The following is a 21666-nucleotide window of genomic DNA, read 5'->3' as shown; positions in this document are numbered from 1 at the left end:
ATGACACTATGCTGATGTTGCGCTATTTGCTAGCTGCTCTTGATGCCATGCGGGAGGCCCTAGAGGTTTTTTGCATTGCCAGTGGTGCACGCATTAACTGGCATAAATCCCATGGGTTACTGGTTGGCAGTGATGACATACCTACTTGGGGGGTAGCTGATGGTTTCACATGGCTGCAGCCGGGTCAGACATGCAGATATCTGGGCTTTCAGGTTGGATTTGATGTTTCCTCACAGCAACAGTTCGCACTTGTACTAGAGTCTATTCGCAGGAAGCTATGTCATCGGTCTTCACGTCATCTGTCGTTGGCTGGCCGTGCATTGGTCGCCAACCAGATCATTCTGGCTACAGTATGGTATACGGCCTCTTGTTGGATGCTACATTCTGGTGTGATAGCGCAGCTCCGCCGACTAGTGCGTAACTTTTTATGGAGTGGCACAGATGGGACTACTGATACTCGTGCTCGAGTTCGCTGGTCCACGATTATTCGTCCTAGGTTAGAGGGAGGCCTTGGCATTATTGATCCAGAATTACAGAGCCGCGCCCTTCTTACCAAGCTTATTGTTCGGGGTCTTTTTCCCGGCCAAGAACCCTGGAAGATGCTTCTTTCGGCTGCTCTTTGCACAGTGACTCCACGCCTCGGCACTAGAGATGGTCATACTTGGCATACAGGGTATCGTTTCCTCTTTACGGATGCCCCCTTGTCCACCACCACCCTATCACCCTTCATCCGATCGCTCCTTCAGATTTGGGTTTCCATGCGACGGGCTATCATACGCTCACCTCCCTCATGTCGTGAGGAGATTGAGCGTCAGCCTCTCATTTGGAATGATGGTGTTCTTGATTCTTCGGTTAATCCACCTCGTCAGCTTGGAGAGAGGACTCACATTGATTGGGCTGCTTGGGACACTGGCCCTGCTGCCTCTATGCGGTTGTTTCATGAGACACGTATGCTGGAAGCAGATTTTGTGGCAGAACATTATGACATTGGTCGCGGGGTGACAGACAGACTGCTTGAGATTGACTCCGCCGTTCCTTCACAGTGGGATGTAGTCATGCGAGGCACGGTTCAGATGCCTCCACATTGTTGTTGGGAAGGCCTCTTTGCTCAGAGCACTCTCCTATTAGTTCGTTTAGACACCATGCTGTTCACAGTTGCTGCTGACTACTCTCAGGGGATTCATGCTAGATTGACATATGATGCCACCTCTCCGCACCCAGTCTCCCCCGGCGCTCGATGGGAGGCCATACGAGTAGTCGGCTCCCGCTGGAAGCGTCGTTGTGTTGACCACTGTTTCGCTTCCACTGATGCTGCACTTTGGAGGCTCTGGGTGTGGGAGGGTTGTGCCCTATCTCAGCTTTATTGGGACCTAGGAGAGTGGCATTGGCCTCACTCTAATCCCACCGGTACACCTGTATCATTCTTTGAGTACACTGTCAGGATTGGAAGGTTAGCATTGATGAGACAACAACCAGAGCAGCCCACTCGTATGCGTTTCTGGTTACTTTCAGGTCTCTCCCATGCTTATCTACAACAGTTTTGGTTAGCCATCTGGGATTTACATGCGGCTCGTCGTATTTCTTTTTTCATGTGGATGATTGCACATGCAGGACTTCCAGTTGGGACTTGGTTAGCTACTATGGGTCATGATCCGCTATGTACCCGCTGTCCTTTGCGACTACTTGAGTCACCTGTGTCACCAGCGTGTGACTACTATCTATCCTTTTTGTTGATTTCTTTCTTATCTTTTTGGAAACACCCCTCGGGAAATCTAACTGCCCTGCATTGCATAGCTAGTGTGGAACTGTTCAGAGGGAGTCCAGGCCCGAGGGCAAAAGAGCACTAAGGTTGGACAAGGACTATGGTTAGCCAAAGTGGGGTCATTGACTAGCCAAAGTGGAATCCTTTGCTACAGAGGCTACACTTCAGTTTTGGGTGTGCCTGCAGTGTACAAAGGGGGTCAGATGACCTAAAAAGATACAATGGCAGCATCTCCTAAAATTTCGGGAACTGCTATTTTGGGACCTGAAAATGTGTTTGCGTCATTACCTTCGGAATGACAAGGGGAACATTTTCTTACTCTGCCGTGAAGTCAACTGGGCAACCGGTTGGGAGATTTTTAGGCGGCAACCCCGAAACGGGAAAATGCTTGTAAATGTGCCAAGTGCCACCTTCTGGTGCACTTTCCTCATGCAACAAGAGTTGGCGCTGAATTTGAAGGGAGGAGGGGCTGTTTTGCAGAATTTGTCACAGGTTAAGAGCTATGGAGTGCTTGCTTTCCCTCTTATGCACAGTGCGGTGCCAGGAGTGATGCCCTGCACGCTACGCACTGCCCTCTCTCTCCCCTATGGCAGTATGTTATGCCCCACTAGTGGGCTTTCCAATTGACCAATGTACAGTTGTGTGGGTTCATGCGCGATTGCCGAGGCAAGAGCCTCTTGCACAGGTACTGGATTAGCTAGCGGCTAATCCCCCCGCAGGTACAGGTGAATTCGGAGAGGTTTCACGCTAGAAATCTCGTCCGATTCAAAGGGCAAGTAGCCCTACAGGTGCGGGAGCTCGAGGAGTTGCTACGGATGCGACCGGCACGCGAAACGGAGCCCGAAACAGTAAATTACAGCCTGCTGTGTATTTTTGCAGGTTTAGGGTTTTGGCCCTAAATGGACCCTAATACCCCCAGGAGGTTCGGGGACGCAAGGGGACCGCTGTACAGGCGATCTGGCGCATTTTCAGAGCTGAAAACAGAGAATTCAGCTTGCTGCAGATTCTCGCCAAGTTTTGCAAAGTGTTCGTATGCGTCGGGAAAGTCGTTTAATGCGTGGGAATACTGACTGTGAAGGGTTCTAGTACAGTTATGTTGCCGAAATCAGGCCAGAACAGTCAAAACTCAGCCAAGGTTGTGCGGGGCAGCTTGGAAAGAACCACAACGTTTGTTCCCTCTTTTAAACAATAAAGAAATACCGAAAGGGGCGCCTAAGTTAGGGGCCAATCTGGTGACGGTCTTCTCATACAGGTGCATTCTAGCAGCCTTTATCCCTCTCCCCTTTGTTGTGTCTTGAAAGTACAAGTAAAGTGGACGACAAATTAAATGGGTGAAAGCAAATAAGGTTTAAGTTTAAAGTCTACCGCCCTTTTTAGATTGAACAGGCCGGTTTCATGGTTCCATTGCCGGGAGTAAATCACTTTTTCCCATAGAAGTGAGCCTTTGTCAGGTTGGGCTTGAAGACACAGGGGATCATAGACCAGACACAGTGGATCATAGACCAGACATAGGGAATTCCAATTATGGCTGACAGACCATATGATGTGACTGAAGAGGTTTCCTCTTCACAGGGTCAACAGACACATAAAGTGGGTGAGTCCTCAAGACCACCACAGACGGATGATGATATATTCAGGACCCAGTTGGCTACTGCTGTGGCTATGTTCACACAAGTAATGCAGAACCCGGGATTTTTAGCCTTTCTACAATCTCCTGTTCCGTCTCAGTAAGTTGGGTCACTGGATCATATTCAAAAGCCTGTTAAGGCTCAAGCACAGGTGATTCATACTGCAGAGTCAATGGAAACACCTGTACACTTTACGGAGAACATGTAGTCTCCACAACCTGTGTCTAAGGTGCAAGAACAGGTGGCTGAGATGCCAGTCTTTCAAGCTGTATCAGTTCAGCCAGTCACCTTTCAACAGCCTATAGCTGGTTCTAATGGGCAGGGAAGCAACCTACAGGCTATGCAACAAGCCTTCCCACCACCTTCAGTACACCCTGGCTATTTTGGAGGTGGATCGGTATTCCAGAGCATGGCTGGTCATGCACTTAGAAATCAGTTTTACACGCCAGGAACAGTGTTCGGGGGTGCTCAAACGATGATGCCTAACCCCATGTACAGTGTCATGGGTATGTAAGCAGGGTTTCAGAGCACTCAGGGCCAATTTGGGATGCCACAGGCAAATTTTGGTATGGCTGGAATTACAAATCAGCAGCCAAATATGGCATTGTCAGGTCAAGTTAATAGCGGCCAAGGAACACAGATGAACCCTAATAATGTTCCCATGTTTCAGTCACTTCCATATGACAATTTAACCCCGCTGGAGAAGCCAACTCCGTACAAAGAAGGTGGCAGAGGTGTGACATTCACGACCTTTACAGGGTTTGATGACAGGAAGAAGGCTCTCTCATTTCTCCAGCAATTTGACAAGGCCTATGCAGAGGGAAACTTTACAGAGGCTTCAAAGGTCCGCAAGGCAGCCACTTTCTTGACAGGGAATGCGGGACAATGGTGGACAACTTTATTGCTTCAAGGGCAAGCTCCATCCACATGGATTTACTTCAAGTAGATTTTTGCAGCAGCATGGTTGTCTGATGACTTTGAAGCAGATGTCATGACAGAATGGCACCAGCTTAATGCTGCCACTTGCAGAAATCTGGATGATTACAATCGGAAGTTTTGGAAAGCTCTACTTCTAGTAACTTCCTATAGGTTTGTGCCATTTACAGAACAGATTGAAAAATACTGTTGTGGCCTATCTAAAGAATTGAGAAAGTACTGTACGAAGACAAAAGTACTACTTTGACGCAGCTCATTGAGGTAGCAAACACTGGCAATGGTTTGCTCAAGGGAGAAGATTGTGAATTTAACACTAACGTCAACGTAGGATCATGCAAGAAAAATTCAGCCAAGAAGCACGTTCCCAATGAGGCTCCTAAAGGGACTAAGGAGTCAGCCAACGCAGGGAAATAAAGCTACGGCTGCATCAGAAAAGGGACCAACAAAGAAATGGAAAAGACGTTTTTCTCGCAAGTCAGAAGAGCAAAAGAAGGTCCTGAGGACAGAGAACAAATGCTTTATATGTGAGCAGGCTGGCCACATTGCTTATAATTGTCCTACAAAGAAAAGGCCAGCTGATTCTGATGACAAGGAAGACAAGAAAGGAAAGAAGCCCATTGCTGGTCTAGTGCCAGATATGGTTTGATCCAGGTGCCAAAGCCAACTTTATTTCCCCAGAATTGGCTTCGAAGTTGGGAATCAGACCTGAAGAGATGGGGTATACAGCAGAGGCAGGTTTGGCATGTCCTGGCCATACAGAGGCTGTGACACCCATCATCGGAAAGTTGCGTCTACATATCCAGTCCTATGTAGATGTTGAAGAATTTTACATCATGCCACTGGACGGATGTGATGTTTTGCTAGGTATTCCTTGGTTGTTTCGTGTACAGGGAATCATGGATGCCTACAACAAAAAAAAAGATCACTGTACAGAGCAGGGGAAAGACTCACATTCTGAATGTAAAGCTTAAAGGGGAGTCTATACCCACTGTATCAGCTTCTGCTATTACTTCTGTAATGAAAAAGCATCTTTCTGCGTACTTGGTTTTTGCACGTGAAGTGTCAGATTGTGATGAATCAAATTTATATATGCTAGATAAAGAAAGGTCAATGTTTTTACAACAATATAGTGACTGTTTTTCCGATTCATTACCGTCTCAATTACCGCCAGAGAGACCCGAGGACCATGCGATAGATTTGGTGCCAGGCAGTAGCCCACCAAAGCAGCCTCCGTACAGGGTTAGTGCGGCTCAGCAGAAAGAGATAATGGGCCAAGTACAGGAGCTGTGAGAAAAGGGGCTGATTCAGCCCAATTCATCTCCATTCTGTTCTCCAGTGTTGTTGGTGCAAAAAAAGGATGGCTCATGGCGTATGTGCATCGACTACCGTGCACTGAACAAGAATACCATCAAGAATAGGTTCTCTATACCTAGAATTGATGATATTATAGACAAATTAGGAGTAGCTATGTTTAGCAGGATAGATCTAAAGAGTGGGTACCATCAGATCTGCATTAGATCAGAGGATGTGCACAAGACTGCTTTTAGAACGACGTTTGGCCTTTACGAATTTTTAGTGATGCCCTTTGGTCTCACAAATGCTCGTTCTACGTTCAATAGGATGGTGGATAGAATTTTCCGTCCACACCAGCAGTTTGTTGGTACATTCTTTGATGACATGATAGTCTACTCAAAGAATGAAGAGGAGCATAGGCATCACTTGGCCATTGTGTTCGAAGAGCTACGCAGTCATAGGTTGCTCATCAATCCAAAGAAAAGTGAATTTTTTCTGGAAGAGATCCACTTTCTGGGACACATTGTCTCAAAGGATGGTGTCAGAATGGATCCTGCAAAAGTTGAAGTGATCAAGTCATGGCTAGATTTGAAGACGGTGCATGATGTCCGAAGTTTCTTGGGACTATGCTCCTATTACAGAAGGTTTATCCGAAATTTCGCTGAGATTGCTTCACCTTTACATGCTCTTTAAAAGAAGGCAGTCACCTTTAGATGGACACAGAAAGAGATTTCAGCGTTTAATCTCTTAAAGGAAAAGATGACTTCAGATCCAGTCATTGTGTTGCCAGATCTTAGGAAGTCATTTGTGGTCCAGTGTGACGCCTGTGGTAGTAGCATTGGTACAGTGCTAATGCAAGATGGCATGGTAGTAGCCTATGAGAGCAGAATTTGGCAAGGGCCAGAGATGACCATACAAGTCTATGAGAAAGAGTTATTGGCTTTGATTCATGCGCTCTTAAGTTGGAAACACTACCTGCTAGGTGCAGATTTCGTTGTCCAAACGGACCATCAGACCGTGCGATACTTCTTGACACAAGCAAAGTTATCTGAGAAGCATATGCGATGGGCAAATATTTTGTCCATGTTCCACTTTCAGATTGTGCATGTGGAAGGCAAGAAGAACGTTGTGGCTGATCCCTTGTCAAGGAAGCCACAAATTTCAGCTGTGTCGTTTCCTTATCATCATGCACTTGATGATATGAGGGAACAATATGACAATGATGAAGATTTTGGAAGGGTCTTCGAGCAGCTAATGCATGGACAACGTCATGAACACTATCTTCTCAAAGATGGGTTCATGATGATGCATGGCAGATTGTGTGTCACAAAGCCATTGCGACGCAAAGGTATGGAAGAGAGTCATGTCCCACCGTATGCATGGCATCGTGGTATCGATGCTACAGTTAAAGCGGTTGAGACATTCTTCTATTGGCCTACATTGAGAAGAGATGTGGATGCCTTTGTGCGAGAATGCCTAATTTGCGAGAAGGTCAAGTTTGACAGGCAAAAGGCACTAGGGTTATTGCAATCACTACCCATTCCAGATAAACCATGGGAAAGTATTGCTATGGATTTTATCTTTGATCTTCCGAGAACGCAGACAGGAAACGATGGTATTTGGACCATTATTTGCAGATTCAGCAAACAGGCTCATTTTATTCTTGTCAGGAAGAAGATAAAACCAGATCAGATGGCACACTTTTTTATGAGCAATATTTTCAAGTATCATGGCATGCCACAGTCGATTGTTAGCGACCGTGATCCACGCATGACAAGTTTGTTCTGGAGAGGCTTGTTTGAGAATATGGGCACCACGCTCAAATTCTCTTCGTCATTTCATCCTCAAACAGATGGGCAGTCAGAAGAGGCAAATTCTATTGTCCTAGATCTGCTGAAGTGCTATGTGTCAGAGCATAAAGGAAAGTGGGAGCAGTATTTGCCATTGGTGGAGTATGCATACAATAATACAGTGCATTCATCAACTGGCAAGGCACCTTTTGAGATAGTTGAAGGTGGCAAGAAAGTTCCTCCCATACTGCATACAAAGGACAAGATATTTGAAGCACATAAGTATGTTCAAGACATGGATGAAATGTACAAGAAGGTCAAAGTGGCCTTAGAAAAGACTCAAGCAAAGCAAAAGAAAGCAGCTGATCATCACCGTCGTGAAGTGGTATATTCACTTGGTGATTGGGTGCTTTTACGCTTTGAAAAGGCAAGGTTAAAGAAGACGAAGGGCAAGGAAAGACTGTTTCCAAAGCTCAGCATGCGTTACTATGGGCCTTTTCAAGTGTGCGACATAATCAGTGATGTTGCATATAGGCTGAAATTGCCTGACAGTTGGAAGATTCAAAATGCGTTTCATGTGAGTCTTCTCAGACCCTATGTGGGTGATGTGCTAGAAGATATGCTAGTTGAAGATCAGCCGGAAGTCAAGGAACTTGACGAGATCTTGGTCCCGGAACTGATTTTGGCACATAAGGAAAGAAAAGTGAAAGGCAAGGTTGCTAGGTGTTACTTGGTAAAGTTCAGAAACTATCCACCAATGGATGCTAAGTGGATGGAAGAAGGTGAACTTGCAGAGTCACCAACTGTGTTATCACTTTACCTTGAAGCGTTCGATTTGCAACCTACCTTGACCCCTTGAGTTTCAAAGCTACATGGATTGTCAGTGTGACAATCGCTTCTGAAACAAATGATGTACATGGTATTTAAAGTGAGCTCAAATGAAATACCTGTTACATGAATGTTAGAGCTGTACAAATTGTCAATTTGGCAATTTCTATTATGGAATGTCCAAAATTTTGGTTAGTGCTATAGAAGTGAGTATTTCTTGTCAGTTTTTCAAGAATACAGTAATTGCTTCTATTAATGAGTACATGTGTAACTGCATTCGTAAACTGTCGGTTTGGGTATGCTCAAAAGTGTTACGGGATCCAACGTGTACTATATGACAGTGGCAAAATGTGCAGCTACCATTTTGTCATTGGAAAGTTAGTGACTCAAAGCAATGGCAGAGTGCGCAGCTACAACTACGTCATTGGGACAGGGTTCACACGCAGGCAATACATGTGTCGACGAGGTGTTGAATACACTAGGGTTGACAATCAGCATGTATGTGTCGTATATGTGTCGACACGTGTTGAATACATAACTGTTGACTATGAGCATGTACGACATAGATGCAAACGAGGACGTTTGAGATTTCAAGAGGGGGGGTATGTCACCAGCGTGTGACTACTATCTATCCTTTTTGTTGATTTCTTTCTTATTATTTATTTACTTTCACTTTTTGGAAACACCCCTCGGGAAATCTAACTGCCCTGCATTGCATAGCTAGTGTGGAACTGTCCAGAGGGAGTCCAGGCCTGAGGGCAAGAGAGCACTAAGGTTGGACAAGGATTATGGTTAGCCAAGTGGGGTCATTGACTAGCCAAAGTGGAATCCTTTGCTAAAGAGGCTACATTTCAGTTCCGGATGTGGCCGCAGTGTACAAAGAGGGTCGGATGACCTAGAAAGATACAATGGCAGCATCTCCTAAAATTTCGGGAACTGGTATTTTGGGACCGGAAAATGTGTTTGCGTCATTACCTTCGGAATGACAAGGGGAACATTTTCTTACTCTGCCGTGAAGTCAACTGGGCAACCGGTTGGGAGATTTTTAGGCGGCAACCCCGAAACGGGAAAATGCTTGTAAATGTGCCAAGTGCCACCTTCTGGTGCACTTTCCTCATGCAACAAGAGTTGGCGCTGAATTTGAAGGGAGGAGGGGCTGTTTTGCAGAATTTGTCACAGGTTAAGAGCTATGGAGTGCTTGCTTTCCCTCTTATGCACAGTGCGGTGCCAGGAGTGATGCCCTGCACGTTACGCACTGCCCTCTCTCTCCCCTATGGCAGTATGTTATGCCCCACTAGTGGGCTTTCCAATTGCCCAATGTATAGTTGTGTGGGTTCATGCGCGATTGCCGAGGCAACAGCCTCTTGCACAGGTACTGGATTAGCTAGCGGCTAATCCCCCCGCAGGTACAGGTGAATTCGGAGAGGTTTCACGCTAGAAATCTCGTCCGATTCAAAGGGCAAGTAGCCCTACAGGTGCGGGAGCTCGAGGAGTTGCTACGGATGCGACCGGCACGCGAAACGGAGCCCGAAACAGTAAATTACAGCCTGCTGTGTATTTTTGCAGGTTTAGGGTTTTGGCCCTAAACGGACCCTAATACCCCCAGGAGTTTCGGGGACGCAAGGGGACCGCTGTACAGGCAATCTGACGCATTTTCAGAGCTGAAAACAGAGAATTCAGCGTGCTGCAGATTCTCGCCAGGTTTTGCAAAGTGTCCGTATGCGTCGGGAAAGTCATTTAATGCGTGGGAATACTGACTGTGAAGGGTTCTAGTACAGTTATGTTGCCGAAATCAGGCCAGAACAGTCAAAATTCAGCCAAGGTTGTGCGGGGCAGCTTGGAAAGAACCACAGCGTTTGTTCCCTCTTTTAAACAATAAAGAAATACCGAAAGGGGCGCCTAAGTTAAGGGCCAATCTGGTGACGGTCTTCTCATACAGGTGCATTCTAGCAGCCTGTATCCCTCTCCCCTTTGTTGTGTCTTGAAAGTACAGGTAAAGTGGACGACAAATTAAATGGGTGAAAGCAAATAAGGTTTAAGTTTAAAGTCTACCGCCCTTTTTAGATTGAACAGGCCGGTTTCAACCTGTACACTGTCTTTGGTCATGCTCTACTTCTCATGTAGTGTGGCTTGCAGTTTGTTTTGTACTTAGCAGAGCGGGTGTTCAGCATGGATTTCTCACTTGGGGATCTGTCTCATGGTTGATGCCGATGCCCGGACCGCATCTTTTCTACGAGGGCTCAGACACAGATCCAGCCCTTATGCTTACCTCGACTGGTTACTGGCGAGGGACTTTGGCTATGCTACCACAGATTGCTTGGCAGGGGGATCCTCAGACACGTGATGAAGTTTTCTCAGTCATCGCTAGCATTACACTCTGGAATGTTTGGCGAGCTCGTTGTCGTCACATTCTCAGTGCGGCTCCACAGCTCCTCCAGGCTACCCTCATTGCCATTTGGCTGGACATCATTCACACACTGATTTGGCAGTGGGATTCTTCCTCAGGTACATCTCGAGCAGCCGAGGCTCGTCGATTTGCCTTCCTTCGGCGTTGGGCCTGATTCCCACTCTTCTTCACACTTACAGGTGGCCAGATTACATGGCATTATGCCCCTCCTCGGTGGTTTCTCCTCCACTCATCACACCGACCACCATGAGATTGTTCTAGTCGAGTTGTCACTATAGTGGCTCTCATTCTTACATTCAGCTTGTACACCCCACGTGATAGGCTATTTTGTCATCCGCTGGGGATTATATTGTACTCAGTAATATACAGCCCTGACTTTTCAAAAAAAGAGAGAGAAATGAAAATGAAATGAAATGTTATATTAACGTCTTCAAAAGGCCAAAATGACCTATGAGACCAATCAGTTACAAAATAGTGAATCTAATACCATGTCTGGGTACAAAAGAACTAGAAAAGAACTAGAAGTGGAACAAAATACTACTACTACTACTACAATCTAAAACTACGTGGGTGTAGCAGCTGATACAATAGGTACCCGGTAAACTGGATGTAACAGTGTGTGAAACAAAGATGGAAGAAATGGTGAGGATCCATCCTCATCTGCACTCTGGATGTCGAGAGAGTATGGCTCGAATCTTCTGTTGTAGTCTCCGTCGATGCTGTGTAGCTCCTCTCCTCAGTCGCGGTCGTCTGTATCTCTGTAGCTCCAATGCTCGGTCGATGAGAGTGCCAGTAGTGGTCGAATGAGTGTGGGACGAGCTCTGCAGTGGTGGCTGCTCCTCTGGCTGTCCCATATCTAGTGAAAAGAAATCTAGAGAGAGAGAGAGAGAGAGAGAGAGAGAGAGAGAGAGAGAGAGAGAGAGAGAGAGAGAGAGAGAGAGAGATAGATTTTTTAACGTCTACGTGAGGCAGAAGTAGGCCTATGAGACAAATGAAGTGTACATGTGGGTATGTCTGCTATCTATCGAGAAAGACAAAATAATCCAAACTGGTACAAAATAAAGAGAAAACCTTGGTGTATGATGGGATCTATTGGGGGGGGGATGGAGCTCTAGTACTAGGGAGGTGTGCATGTGTATATGCTCAGGGTAGTACAACCATGCAGATGCATCAAGCTATCTAGCTGCATCCTGTGCTACTAGGGGGGTGTAGAATGCGGTACGTGGGAGGATCGGGAGCAAGGGCTGCTTGATTGAATGCAGCGGTGTGAGCCATCATCGGGGCTCATCTCTCCTCAGTGGATCAGCGCTCTCGGCTTTGGATCTCCTCGATCTGTCTATGGTGGAGTCGTGGGGCCGACCATCCGGTAACACGCGGACGTTGTCCGACTCATCTCAGGCTGCTGGAGAGTCACTCCCCTGGTGGATGTGGGAGTGGAGGAGATGTGGTCCTCTGAAAAAAAATTGATAGCTGTGACTGTCGCCCCCCCCACCTCTGTCTCTGTATGTGGTTGTAGGAGTATATCCCTATGCCTATGTATCTCTAGCAAGTAGCGCCCCAATAGTCTCTGATCTGGAGAGTGCATGATCTCACGGAGAGTAGGCTGCCCTATAATGACTCATATCTGCCTCTAATATCATCATAAGCTCTGCATTTGCAAACAAAATGCTCCTCACTCTCCACCTCCTCTTTGCATACTTGACAGACTCTCTTCTCCCTGAGAATTTCATGGGCTCGCCGTGCCTCTATCTCTAGTCTCTGTGATGATACTCTGAGCTGATCAATCGCGAACAATGAGCTATGTGGCATGTAGATGTCCATGTAGCATGGTCACTGTATGAACCTGTCCTCGAGTATGGTAAGGAAATGATCTCTGTAGTGTGACATCTTACGATGAAGGGGAGATGTGTTCCAAGTCTATTTGTTATATAGCTGCTAGAGATCGTGTCGGAGCACTATGTTTCTCTCACCACGTGAGAGATGAATGTGGGGTGAGTCGGGCTCATACTGGAACGGTGGCAAGCTCTCAAGATCAAGGCCATGTGCTCCGAACCAGGCTTTGACTTGGGTGTACCAAGGACTGTCATATCTGGACCTTGGTCACACGGAATGCAAAATAGGAACGAGAAACTGGAAGGGGCAGGAATTGCCATTCCCTATGACGAGACACTCACAATCATCACATGGAACAGGGACCGCAAGGGGGAAGGGGAACACGGAACGGGGAACGTGGACCTCGAAAAATAGCCATTCCTTTAATATAAAAATAACTCCTATGTTTTTGTGAGAGAGCATTTGCCAAAAGCTCTAGAGAGAGAATTTCTTAGGAGAGAGAAAACAATCCCTACTATTGTGCCTTCATGTAGCTTTGGTAGAGATGATGTTCTTCTTGCTATGCGTATGATCCCCCTCTTGGATCACAGAAGAATGTATATGTAGGACATTTTTGGGATCAACCTTTGTGGTCATCGGCTTTTGTACATTTTATCTCGAGGTTGTGCCTTTGAGATGTTTATTTCAATAGAAGATTTTCTCGGGTGAAAAAAGGCATGTTAGAATGAGGATTTTAAGGGTCTTTTGGACACAAGATGAAATCATTCATGATTTTCACATGCAAATGTTATATTTCTTGGTCCAGTGGTTATAATGTTTCTAAGATAGGTTTATGGATGTATTCTTAGTATCGCAAAGAATCGATTATGTGAAAATGGAAGCAATCAAGGTAAAGAAAGTACAGCGGTATTTTGTAAATTTTCAAAATTAGAGGGGCATTTGGGGAATTTCCACAAATTTCAGGGGTATTTCCTAACATTTATTTCCGCTGGTGGAGAAGGAAAGGTGCAGATGCTTTATATGCTTTCTAATTGTTTTTAGCATTAACCCAGGAACGCTTTTAAATACTCAAAAATGTTTTGACAGGTTCATGAAGGCAAAGTGTACACTCTCATTAGGTGATGTGGAGAATTTAGCAAAAGCTGCTTTGGATATTCTTCTGAATTCATCAGACAGTCTATATATACAGGTCTCATTCTCTAAACATACCAGTTTATATGAGGGCTACCTATTGGTGTTTTTAATAGACAGTTGTGACGGATTATTAAGTAATTATTCACATCTGGAGATATTCTCTGTCATAACCATTATTAGGAATTATATCTGGAAAAATTGCATAGAGGTTATGTGTTATTGTGTATCATGCAGACAAGGTGGGCAAACTGCTTATCCCGTGTTTTGTCAAAATACCGCAAGAAGTTGAAATTGGAGATAGATTGGAGGTCTTTTTATAATTTGCTCTTGAAGATACATTTTGAAAGGTAATTGTTTATAGTTCAAACGTTTGCTGCTTTTGTCACTGCTTCTTGGCACATTGCAAACTGAGGAGGTATAACATTTTTTCAGGTGTCTTTCCTATGAAGGTCTTACATTGAAACACAGCCACCTACAGAACTTAGTATACTTGATAGAGACTTGTAGAAGATTTTTTAAAGTGGGCTCATGTGCTGAAATATGGTCCGAGTTCAGGTTCGTTTGGGGTCAAGCCATTTTCATTTGGCACACACACATTCGAGTGCTCGATAAGTTAATTACTCATGTTCAGTAGGTCATCTATGATATTTTTCAAGGATTTGTTTTTTGTTAAATTTTGCTTGTTCACATTTTAGGCCCAAACTACATGATATTTCACACAACTCTGCTCTCGAGGCAGCAGGGTTTCTTTCTCTTTTCTTGTCCACTAGGTCGGAAAAGAGCGCTGATGTGCCCTTCTTCACCAGGTACAAGAGTCTATTTTTACTGTGTACATATTTGGAAGTGTCAGTAATTTTGATAATTTGGAGTTGGTAGTTGCCTTCTGTCTTGTAATTTTTCATAATTCTTTTTCTAATCAAGCAAAAGGGCTCTTTCAGGGATTGGTTAGCAGAGTGCCTAGAATTGTGGTCAGCAATACCAACCTGTCATTTTTGGAATATTCAATGGGCTTCACTTGTGAGCCGTTGTATCAAGCATCGGGTTTTGAGCACCTCTGATTGGGAGCCATTCTTACCTGAGCTGTTCACCAATTTCTTGAATGCTTTTGAGGTAAGCAATTCACCTGTTTAGATGCATGTGAACAAGCATTAGTACACTTTTCTTATTCGAATTAAAACATCCAATGAGTTGTGACAACTTCTGACATTTAACTTCTTTTCATCAGGTGCCGGTTGGAAAATCTGGTGTGCGATCACCTATTTACAGAAGGATTCCCGTGGAGATAAAGCGTGCATTCCATACCAACTGGTCACCAGGGTTATCTACACTTTCTGCCAAGTCGATTGTAGGGCTTGAACTACCAGTTTCTTTATTGTTTGAACGTTGGATACCTGGATTGTATTGAGATCTTTGTTTGACCTTTGTTGTGCAGGTATATCTACTTAGTCCACGTGGCTCTGCTCAAGCTCACTTTGACACTATGGTGGAGTTTTTGGAACAGTAATTTCACTTCTTTCAAGGCTACACGTTAATTTCTGGTTGGGCTCGTGTCTGAGCTACTTGTTTGCAGAGTAAAGTTTTGTTGCAAATCTTTAAGGTGTATATCTTCTGTGCAATTGTGCCTGTTTACATTTTGGAAGTTTAGAGTTGAGTGACGATTGTCTGATTTGGCTAGAAGCAAGCTTGAAAAGCATTCTGTGGTGGTCTTTGAACTCTTCACACAAGCACAGACACACAAAGCACACAAAAGGGCTATGGATGGTATATGGCTTCTTGTGCGTGTTTTTCAAATGATTGTGCTGCGCATCTTTGTCCCCTTTCCTGGAATTTTCTTTGGGGATGTTGACACCTTCAGTTCTCCATTATAGACCTTGGAGAGACCCTTGCTTGGTTTGATTTCTGGTGCAGTGCTGCAATGCCATCAGGTGCATTTTTTGTCCCAAGCCTTGCAACTTTGGCAGCGTGCTCTTTGTACGTTATGCTACATCTTGAGTATCTTGGAGTATGGATGTCGCCGTTGTTGTTCCGGCCGAGGCAGACTGATGGGCTGGTGTGATTCAGATTGGGGCGATGGTTTATCTTGGCATGGGACCTATTCGTAGAGCAACAAGCAACAACCTACAGTTGCACTTTCTTCTATAAAGGCAGAGTATTGGGCAACTTGTGGGCTTAGGAGATTGTTGTGGAATTTTGGCTTTCCACAAACCTTGGTTGCTCTTATTTGGTGCAACAACACAAGTCGATGAGATGGATTTAGGACATGCTTGAGGCACAATGTTCCTGCCTGGTACCGCCTGGGCCTGTAAAGAGATCGCTGTCACCGAACCTCCAGTATAAATGTCCCTAGCACATGCTGGTCTCTTGACTTTAAGAGCTGCCGGAGGGAGCGCTGATCTTTGAACAAGGTGGGGTGTCTCTCTCTGATGGCAGAGTAGGCCCTGCAGCCACATACACAATGCTCCTCATCCTCCCCCTCTGCCCGCTACTCACCATCCACCTCCTCTTTGCATAGTCTGGATATCCTCTCGTCTCTAGGGATCCGAGTTACTCTGCTAGCCTTTATCTGAAGGCGATGTGAAGAAACCTTGAGCAACCCAGGCGCCACCCTAGAACCATGTGGTAAGATGCCCACCATGTATCTTGGTCTCTCTATGAATCCATCTTCCTAAATGCTCAGGAAACGCTCTTTGTAGTATCGCATCTTCGAAAAAAAGGGGCTGCTTGGGCATAAAGCTACCACAAGTCGTGCTGAGAACTCTGTTCCTCACTGTGTGAGAGGTGGATATGCAGTGCCTCTGTGTCAAATTGGAAAGGTGGAAGGTGATTCATGTCAATCCTGTGCCGTTAGAACCACTGTGTGACGACCATACCGTGGTCCTCTATTTCCTGCCTGAGCCAATTGTCTTGATGCATCAAATGCTCTGTATGATAGCTGATCTTATGTCATATCTTTGAATTTTTCTAGGACACATATGGTCTGAAACAAAGCCTCCATTATCATGGGCGGTGCAACAAATTCCACTTGAATGATGTCACAAGGTACTGAAGGTTTGCTGCGAATCATGCGTCATAAGAACCTGTGGTCGCTTTATGTAGGCAGGCTTGGGGCCCATACCGTTGCTCCATACATCAAGACCTTTGTGACTCAAGTGTCAAATAGTCACTTCTTTGTCCAGGGCTCCTCGAAGAGTGCTTGATGACATTGTCTCTCTATCATAGCCAATACTTCATATCCTCGTGTCAGTCTAGCTCTAGCTGGTGATACCATGGTGAAATGTGTCGACGTCATGATCCGAGATACACGTATGAGGGGACCACCTCCACCTAACCTCCTGCTAAAGTGAATGTAGCATGACTCTTGCCCGGTCTTGAAGTATGAAAGATCATGACCTTGGTCTTCCCAAGATTCATTGTGAGACCTCTCTGTGTACAAAAGTCATCTAATGCAGGTAGTCGCTGCAGGAGACCCCTTGGAGACTTAGACACCAATATAATATCATCAGCATAAAGCATAAGATGTACTGGGGTACTTGCAAAATTGACTCAATTGCCACCCCCACGCATAATAAAGCCGACGCCCTCATCAATATAGAGTCCAAATAGTGTAGTAGATAGCGGGCAGCCCTTTGGCTTCTTTCCTTTATGCTCTGACTTGTCATCCTTATCCCGTGACTTTTGTGGGCATTCCCAAAATGTCCCTCCTCTTCACAAATGAAGCATTTCTTGGTCTCTCTTAGAGCTTTCCTTTCTTCAAAAGATTTGCCAGAAAAATGCCTTTTTTGTCCTTGTCCTCGCCCAGAAGAAGGTGTAGACTGCTTCTTGGATGTGTCAGCTTCATTAGTGGAGGGTTTATGTGTGGGAGGCACAGAAGGCTTTGTTGCAACATCTTGGTTGAAAACTGTTTGCCGTGGGACCCTCTCTTGTTGACATTAAATCCAGTGGAAGTTCCTTTCGAAAGATTACTGGCCACTTTCGCATTCTCAATCGACTGCGCCGTATTCATGACAATAGTCTTTGTGCAGTAGTCACTGATTCTTTTGGGCAATCTGCAACAACACTTCTCAATCTGTTTTGACAATGGCACAAACTTGTAGGAGCTTACTGGCAACAATGCAGCCCAGAATTGCTTATTGTACTCCTCAAGATTTGGACCGTTTGTCGCATTCAACTCGTGCCATGCTGTCATCACATCCACTTCAAAAGTGTTTGTAAGCCATGCAAGTGCAAAAAGCTCTTTAAATTGGACCCACGTTGTAGGTGCTTGACCTTGATACAACAATGCGGTCCACCACTGAAGCGCATTTCCTTTCAAGAAAGTGGCAGCCTTGCGTATTTTCGAAGACTCTGTGATGTTTTCTCTAGCACAAGTGGCATCAAACTGCTGTATGAAGGTCAAAGCCTTCAATTGGTCCTCAATTCCCTTGAAAGTTTCAAACTTCACTGCCTGCCTACCTTCCTTGTAATCCTTAGGCTGACTCAAAGGAGTCAAATTGTCATAAACAAGTGCTCGTAATAGTGGTGCTCCAGAATTGACCACTCCAGCACTCGCATCACCTGTTTTACTTGTCATATCTGCATTTTGGGCATATGGCTGGGAAAAACGTTCCAAGCATTCAAAATTGTCCATGGGCACCCTAAAAACCTGGTTGGATACCCATGTTCCTATACATAGGTTAACCGTACCTGGTTGTATTGTCCCAAACACATTCCCTGGCTGTGGAAGGTCCAGCCATAGCTTGAAATACTAAAGCACCTCCAAAATAGCCAGGATATGAAGTCGATAATGGAAGGGTCTGACTCATAGCTTGTTGATTACTCCCTTGAAAATTCACAAATGGTTCCTGCCTATGTATAGCAAATTTCTTTGGATCAATGGATATCACTGGTTGCTCAATCATATGGGCTTTCCCTTGAGCATCAAGAGACCCGTGTGCATGGGAAATCTCCTTTTCCTTCAACAGCTTAGTCATGCCCTATGTCGGAGCCTGTACATCATGTGTAGGAACTCCTACATCCTTGGGTTCTTAGCCAATTGCTGAAAAATTTCCATCGAACTACGCAGTTGAGCTCTAAACAACCTGCTCTCTTCTTGACGAGTTGAAGGAACTTTCTCTCAGAGTTACAGGGAATGGCCATTTTTAGGTCCTCATTCCTCGTTCCCATCCCAATTTCCCGTTCTGGATCCCCGTTTCGTGTATCAAATGTGAGTATCTGAAACAGGGAATGACATTTCATGCATGTTCCCATTCCCCGTTCCCCGTTCTGATTTCCCGTTCCAGGTAACTATACTTTCTCTGTGTCATGTGAGGAAGATCCTTCTTTAGATCCTTGGTTTCTCTTTTCGACCATAATGATAAGCTCTATGTTGCTTTCACCCACAACAATCAATACTGCACTTTTGAAGAAAAAGTGGCTATCCCGTTGATGAAACCATATAACCGGCCTATACACAATAGAGTGGGGCATTACCATATGTGCAAAGGGGAGAGAGATGCACGAGAGCCAATCATCGCGTTACTTGAGACAAGGAAAGAAGGCAAGCTTTGTTGAGCTATATATAGAGACACTATATATAGCTGAACAAGCTTTCCATTAAAGCTTTAAACGTGAAAATCCACCATGAAAGAAATTCAGCCTCTAGCCTCATATTACGGCGCCCCCTCTTCGGTTTGAGCCTTCTGGAAGAGTGTTGGCGTGCATGCTCCTCTCCTATTGCCATGTGTCGAGTTTGACCCATTTGGTTTAATCTCCTAGGGTTTCGGCCCTAAACGGTCTCTAATACCCCCAGGAGGTTTGGGGACGTGAGGGACCGTTGTAGAGGTGATCTGGCACATTTTCGGGGCAGAAAACAGAGAATTCAGCTTGCTGCAGATTCTCGCCAGGTTTTGCAAAGTGACCGGATACGTCGGGAAAGTCATCTATTGCGTGGGGATACTGACTGTGAAGTGACCTAGTACAGTTATGTTGCCGAAATCGGGCCAGAACAGATGAAATTCAGCCCAGATTATGCGGGGCAGCTTGTAGGAAATCACAGGTTTTATTCCCTCTATTAAAGAATAAAGAAATACCGAAAGGGGCGCCAACCTGTGGGGCCTACAGGTGTCGCTGTCTGCTTGGGAGCATTCTAGCTTCCTGGCCGTGCTTTTGTTTTGAAGTGTAATTCCAGTCTCAATTAAGTCATTGCTTTGTGTTGTATAGTCAAATGTTAAAGAATCGGGTGAAAGCTAACGTCTACCGCCCTACGGGCCGGTTTCATACACTCCAGCCTGCTACAGAACTTACGCCACAAGAGTTGTGCAGAGAGAGAGGAGTGTTGGGAGCTCATCTGCGGCCTGACACTCTGGTTCATCTGGCGGGCCCGTTGCCTCCACATCTATGAGGCTTGCCCTGTACCACCAGCAGAGACCGTTCGGGATATTTGGCTAGAGCTGATCCATACTCTCAGAGGACAGTTTGAGAGACTCAAGGGCAGCTCCGACCGCATGTGGGAGCATAGAGAGGCTTTCCTTCGACTCTGGCACCCTGGGCCTTCTTCACCATGGTCCAGGGTGTGCTCAGATGGCACTACCATCCACCTGTGTGGCTTTTCCCTCCTCCCATCTCTTGATTTATCCTCATTGTACATATGCTGTTTTTTCATTGGGAGAGTCTCCCCCTTATGATTGTTGTAGCCCTCTCTAGTAGAGGTGGTGGTAGCCTGTGGGCAGTTTCAGTAACTAATAGTAGGATCTTTTTCTCGAAAAAAAATATAAAAAATATGTAGTACATATTTAAAGAAGGTAATAGGAAAAATACACCTCCTGGTGGTAGTATGCAATAATATAGTATTCATAGGTGCCATGCGATCTGTCAGCAGGAGGCCATCATGTACTCTACAGCCATATGTATATATTTCATACTACTCTCGTGTCAATTCTAATGAGCGCCATTTTACCTCAGGATATGAGAGTGACTTGAGCACCTAGGTCTTGTCGCTCGTCTACTCCTCGTACCACCTGGATCCTAGAGTTATTATTCTAGAGTACTTTCCTTTAGTCTCAAGTTTTCATGTCAAATTTTCCATTTTTTTTGTTTGAAGTCTCAATTCTCAAGTATAAGCTCCAAATCTCATGTTTAGATTATGTTGCATTGAACGTACCATTGTTCATATGTGTGGTGTTAGTACCATACAAACACCAGATAGTCCGACTTGGCACTATTGTACTTGAAATTTATGCTAATACTTTTAAACACACATTGCTAAAGCCCATGGGATACCCTCCTGCACCATGGCCTCTGTTACCTTCTGGTTTAATGACAGCTAGATGCTTTACCTGAGCCCTCTTTGGCAGCTGGTTTTGGGACTTCTGAATAAAAGCCACTGTCTGGCAAATGCCTCTCAACATTGATGAGGCGGATAATACTCCTTGGACAGATCTCGGAAAGCCACTGTCTGGAAACTGCCTCTCAACATTGATGTGGCGGATAATACTGCTTGGACAGACCTCGAGGGGAAATTTTGCTGCATACTATTCGTAAAGCATAATGTTGCCAGAGGCCATATCTGCTGCTAGTCTTCTTCTGATAGAATTAAAGCCAGCATTTTTCTTACTTGCATACTTGGGACAGCATCTGTAGTGGTCGGCATTAGCGCCACCAGTTGTTTAAATTATGTGGATACGTGGAATGCTTAATTCTACTCCAGCAGGTTAGTGGAGGCAAATCATTAAGCTTTACAGGTCATGTGATCTTCAGGCCACTTGCTGGCCATGTTGAAGCGAGCAAGTACTTGAGAAAGTGGGAAACGGAAAGGAGCCCATGGAGATGGAGAGCAGGTTGAAGAGACAGTAGGAATTTTGTCAGGTTGAGTATGATAAGTGCTGTTGCTCACTGCACACCACAGAACAGAACAGGAGAGGCTGGCTGCGAACAGAGTTGTACAGCAGGAAAAGTAGCTTGTCTTTAAGTGTGACTTTCTCTGGCCTCCACAACATCAAGAGACTTACTTAGTATTGGGATTCCTAAATAATTATACAGCGTTTCTTCTCTGGTTAAGACGGTAAAGTTAATGGAATG

General features: G+C 45.2%; 1 protein-coding gene across 3 annotated transcripts in view; it reads left to right on the top strand.

Moving 5' to 3' along the window:
- LOC147455909 (proteasome activator subunit 4-like) overlaps nucleotides 1–21666 on the top strand; it is a 106879-nt gene that overhangs the window by 36544 nt on the left and 48669 nt on the right. For 2 of the 3 annotated variants that reach the window (XR_015188422.1, XM_086514533.1), the window contains exons 2-8: nucleotides 13564–13666; nucleotides 13846–13958; nucleotides 14044–14166; nucleotides 14307–14417; nucleotides 14550–14721; nucleotides 14837–14956; nucleotides 15044–15111. Coding sequence is in view for 1 of the 3 variants with exons in the window: in XM_086514533.1 (XP_086370659.1) it covers nucleotides 13564–13666; nucleotides 13846–13958; nucleotides 14044–14166; nucleotides 14307–14417; nucleotides 14550–14721; nucleotides 14837–14956; nucleotides 15044–15111 (810 nt within the window). In the remaining 2 variants the exon portion in view is untranslated. The other variant, XM_086514534.1, reaches the window with a different exon arrangement.

The sequence above is a fragment of the Adiantum capillus-veneris genome, chromosome 6 (genome assembly GCF_014529385.1).
Source record: "Adiantum capillus-veneris isolate H3 chromosome 6, ASM1452938v2, whole genome shotgun sequence".
In the NCBI taxonomy this organism is placed as follows: domain Eukaryota; kingdom Viridiplantae; phylum Streptophyta; class Polypodiopsida; order Polypodiales; family Pteridaceae; genus Adiantum; species Adiantum capillus-veneris.
This window is presented reverse-complemented; position numbering and strand designations above follow the sequence as displayed.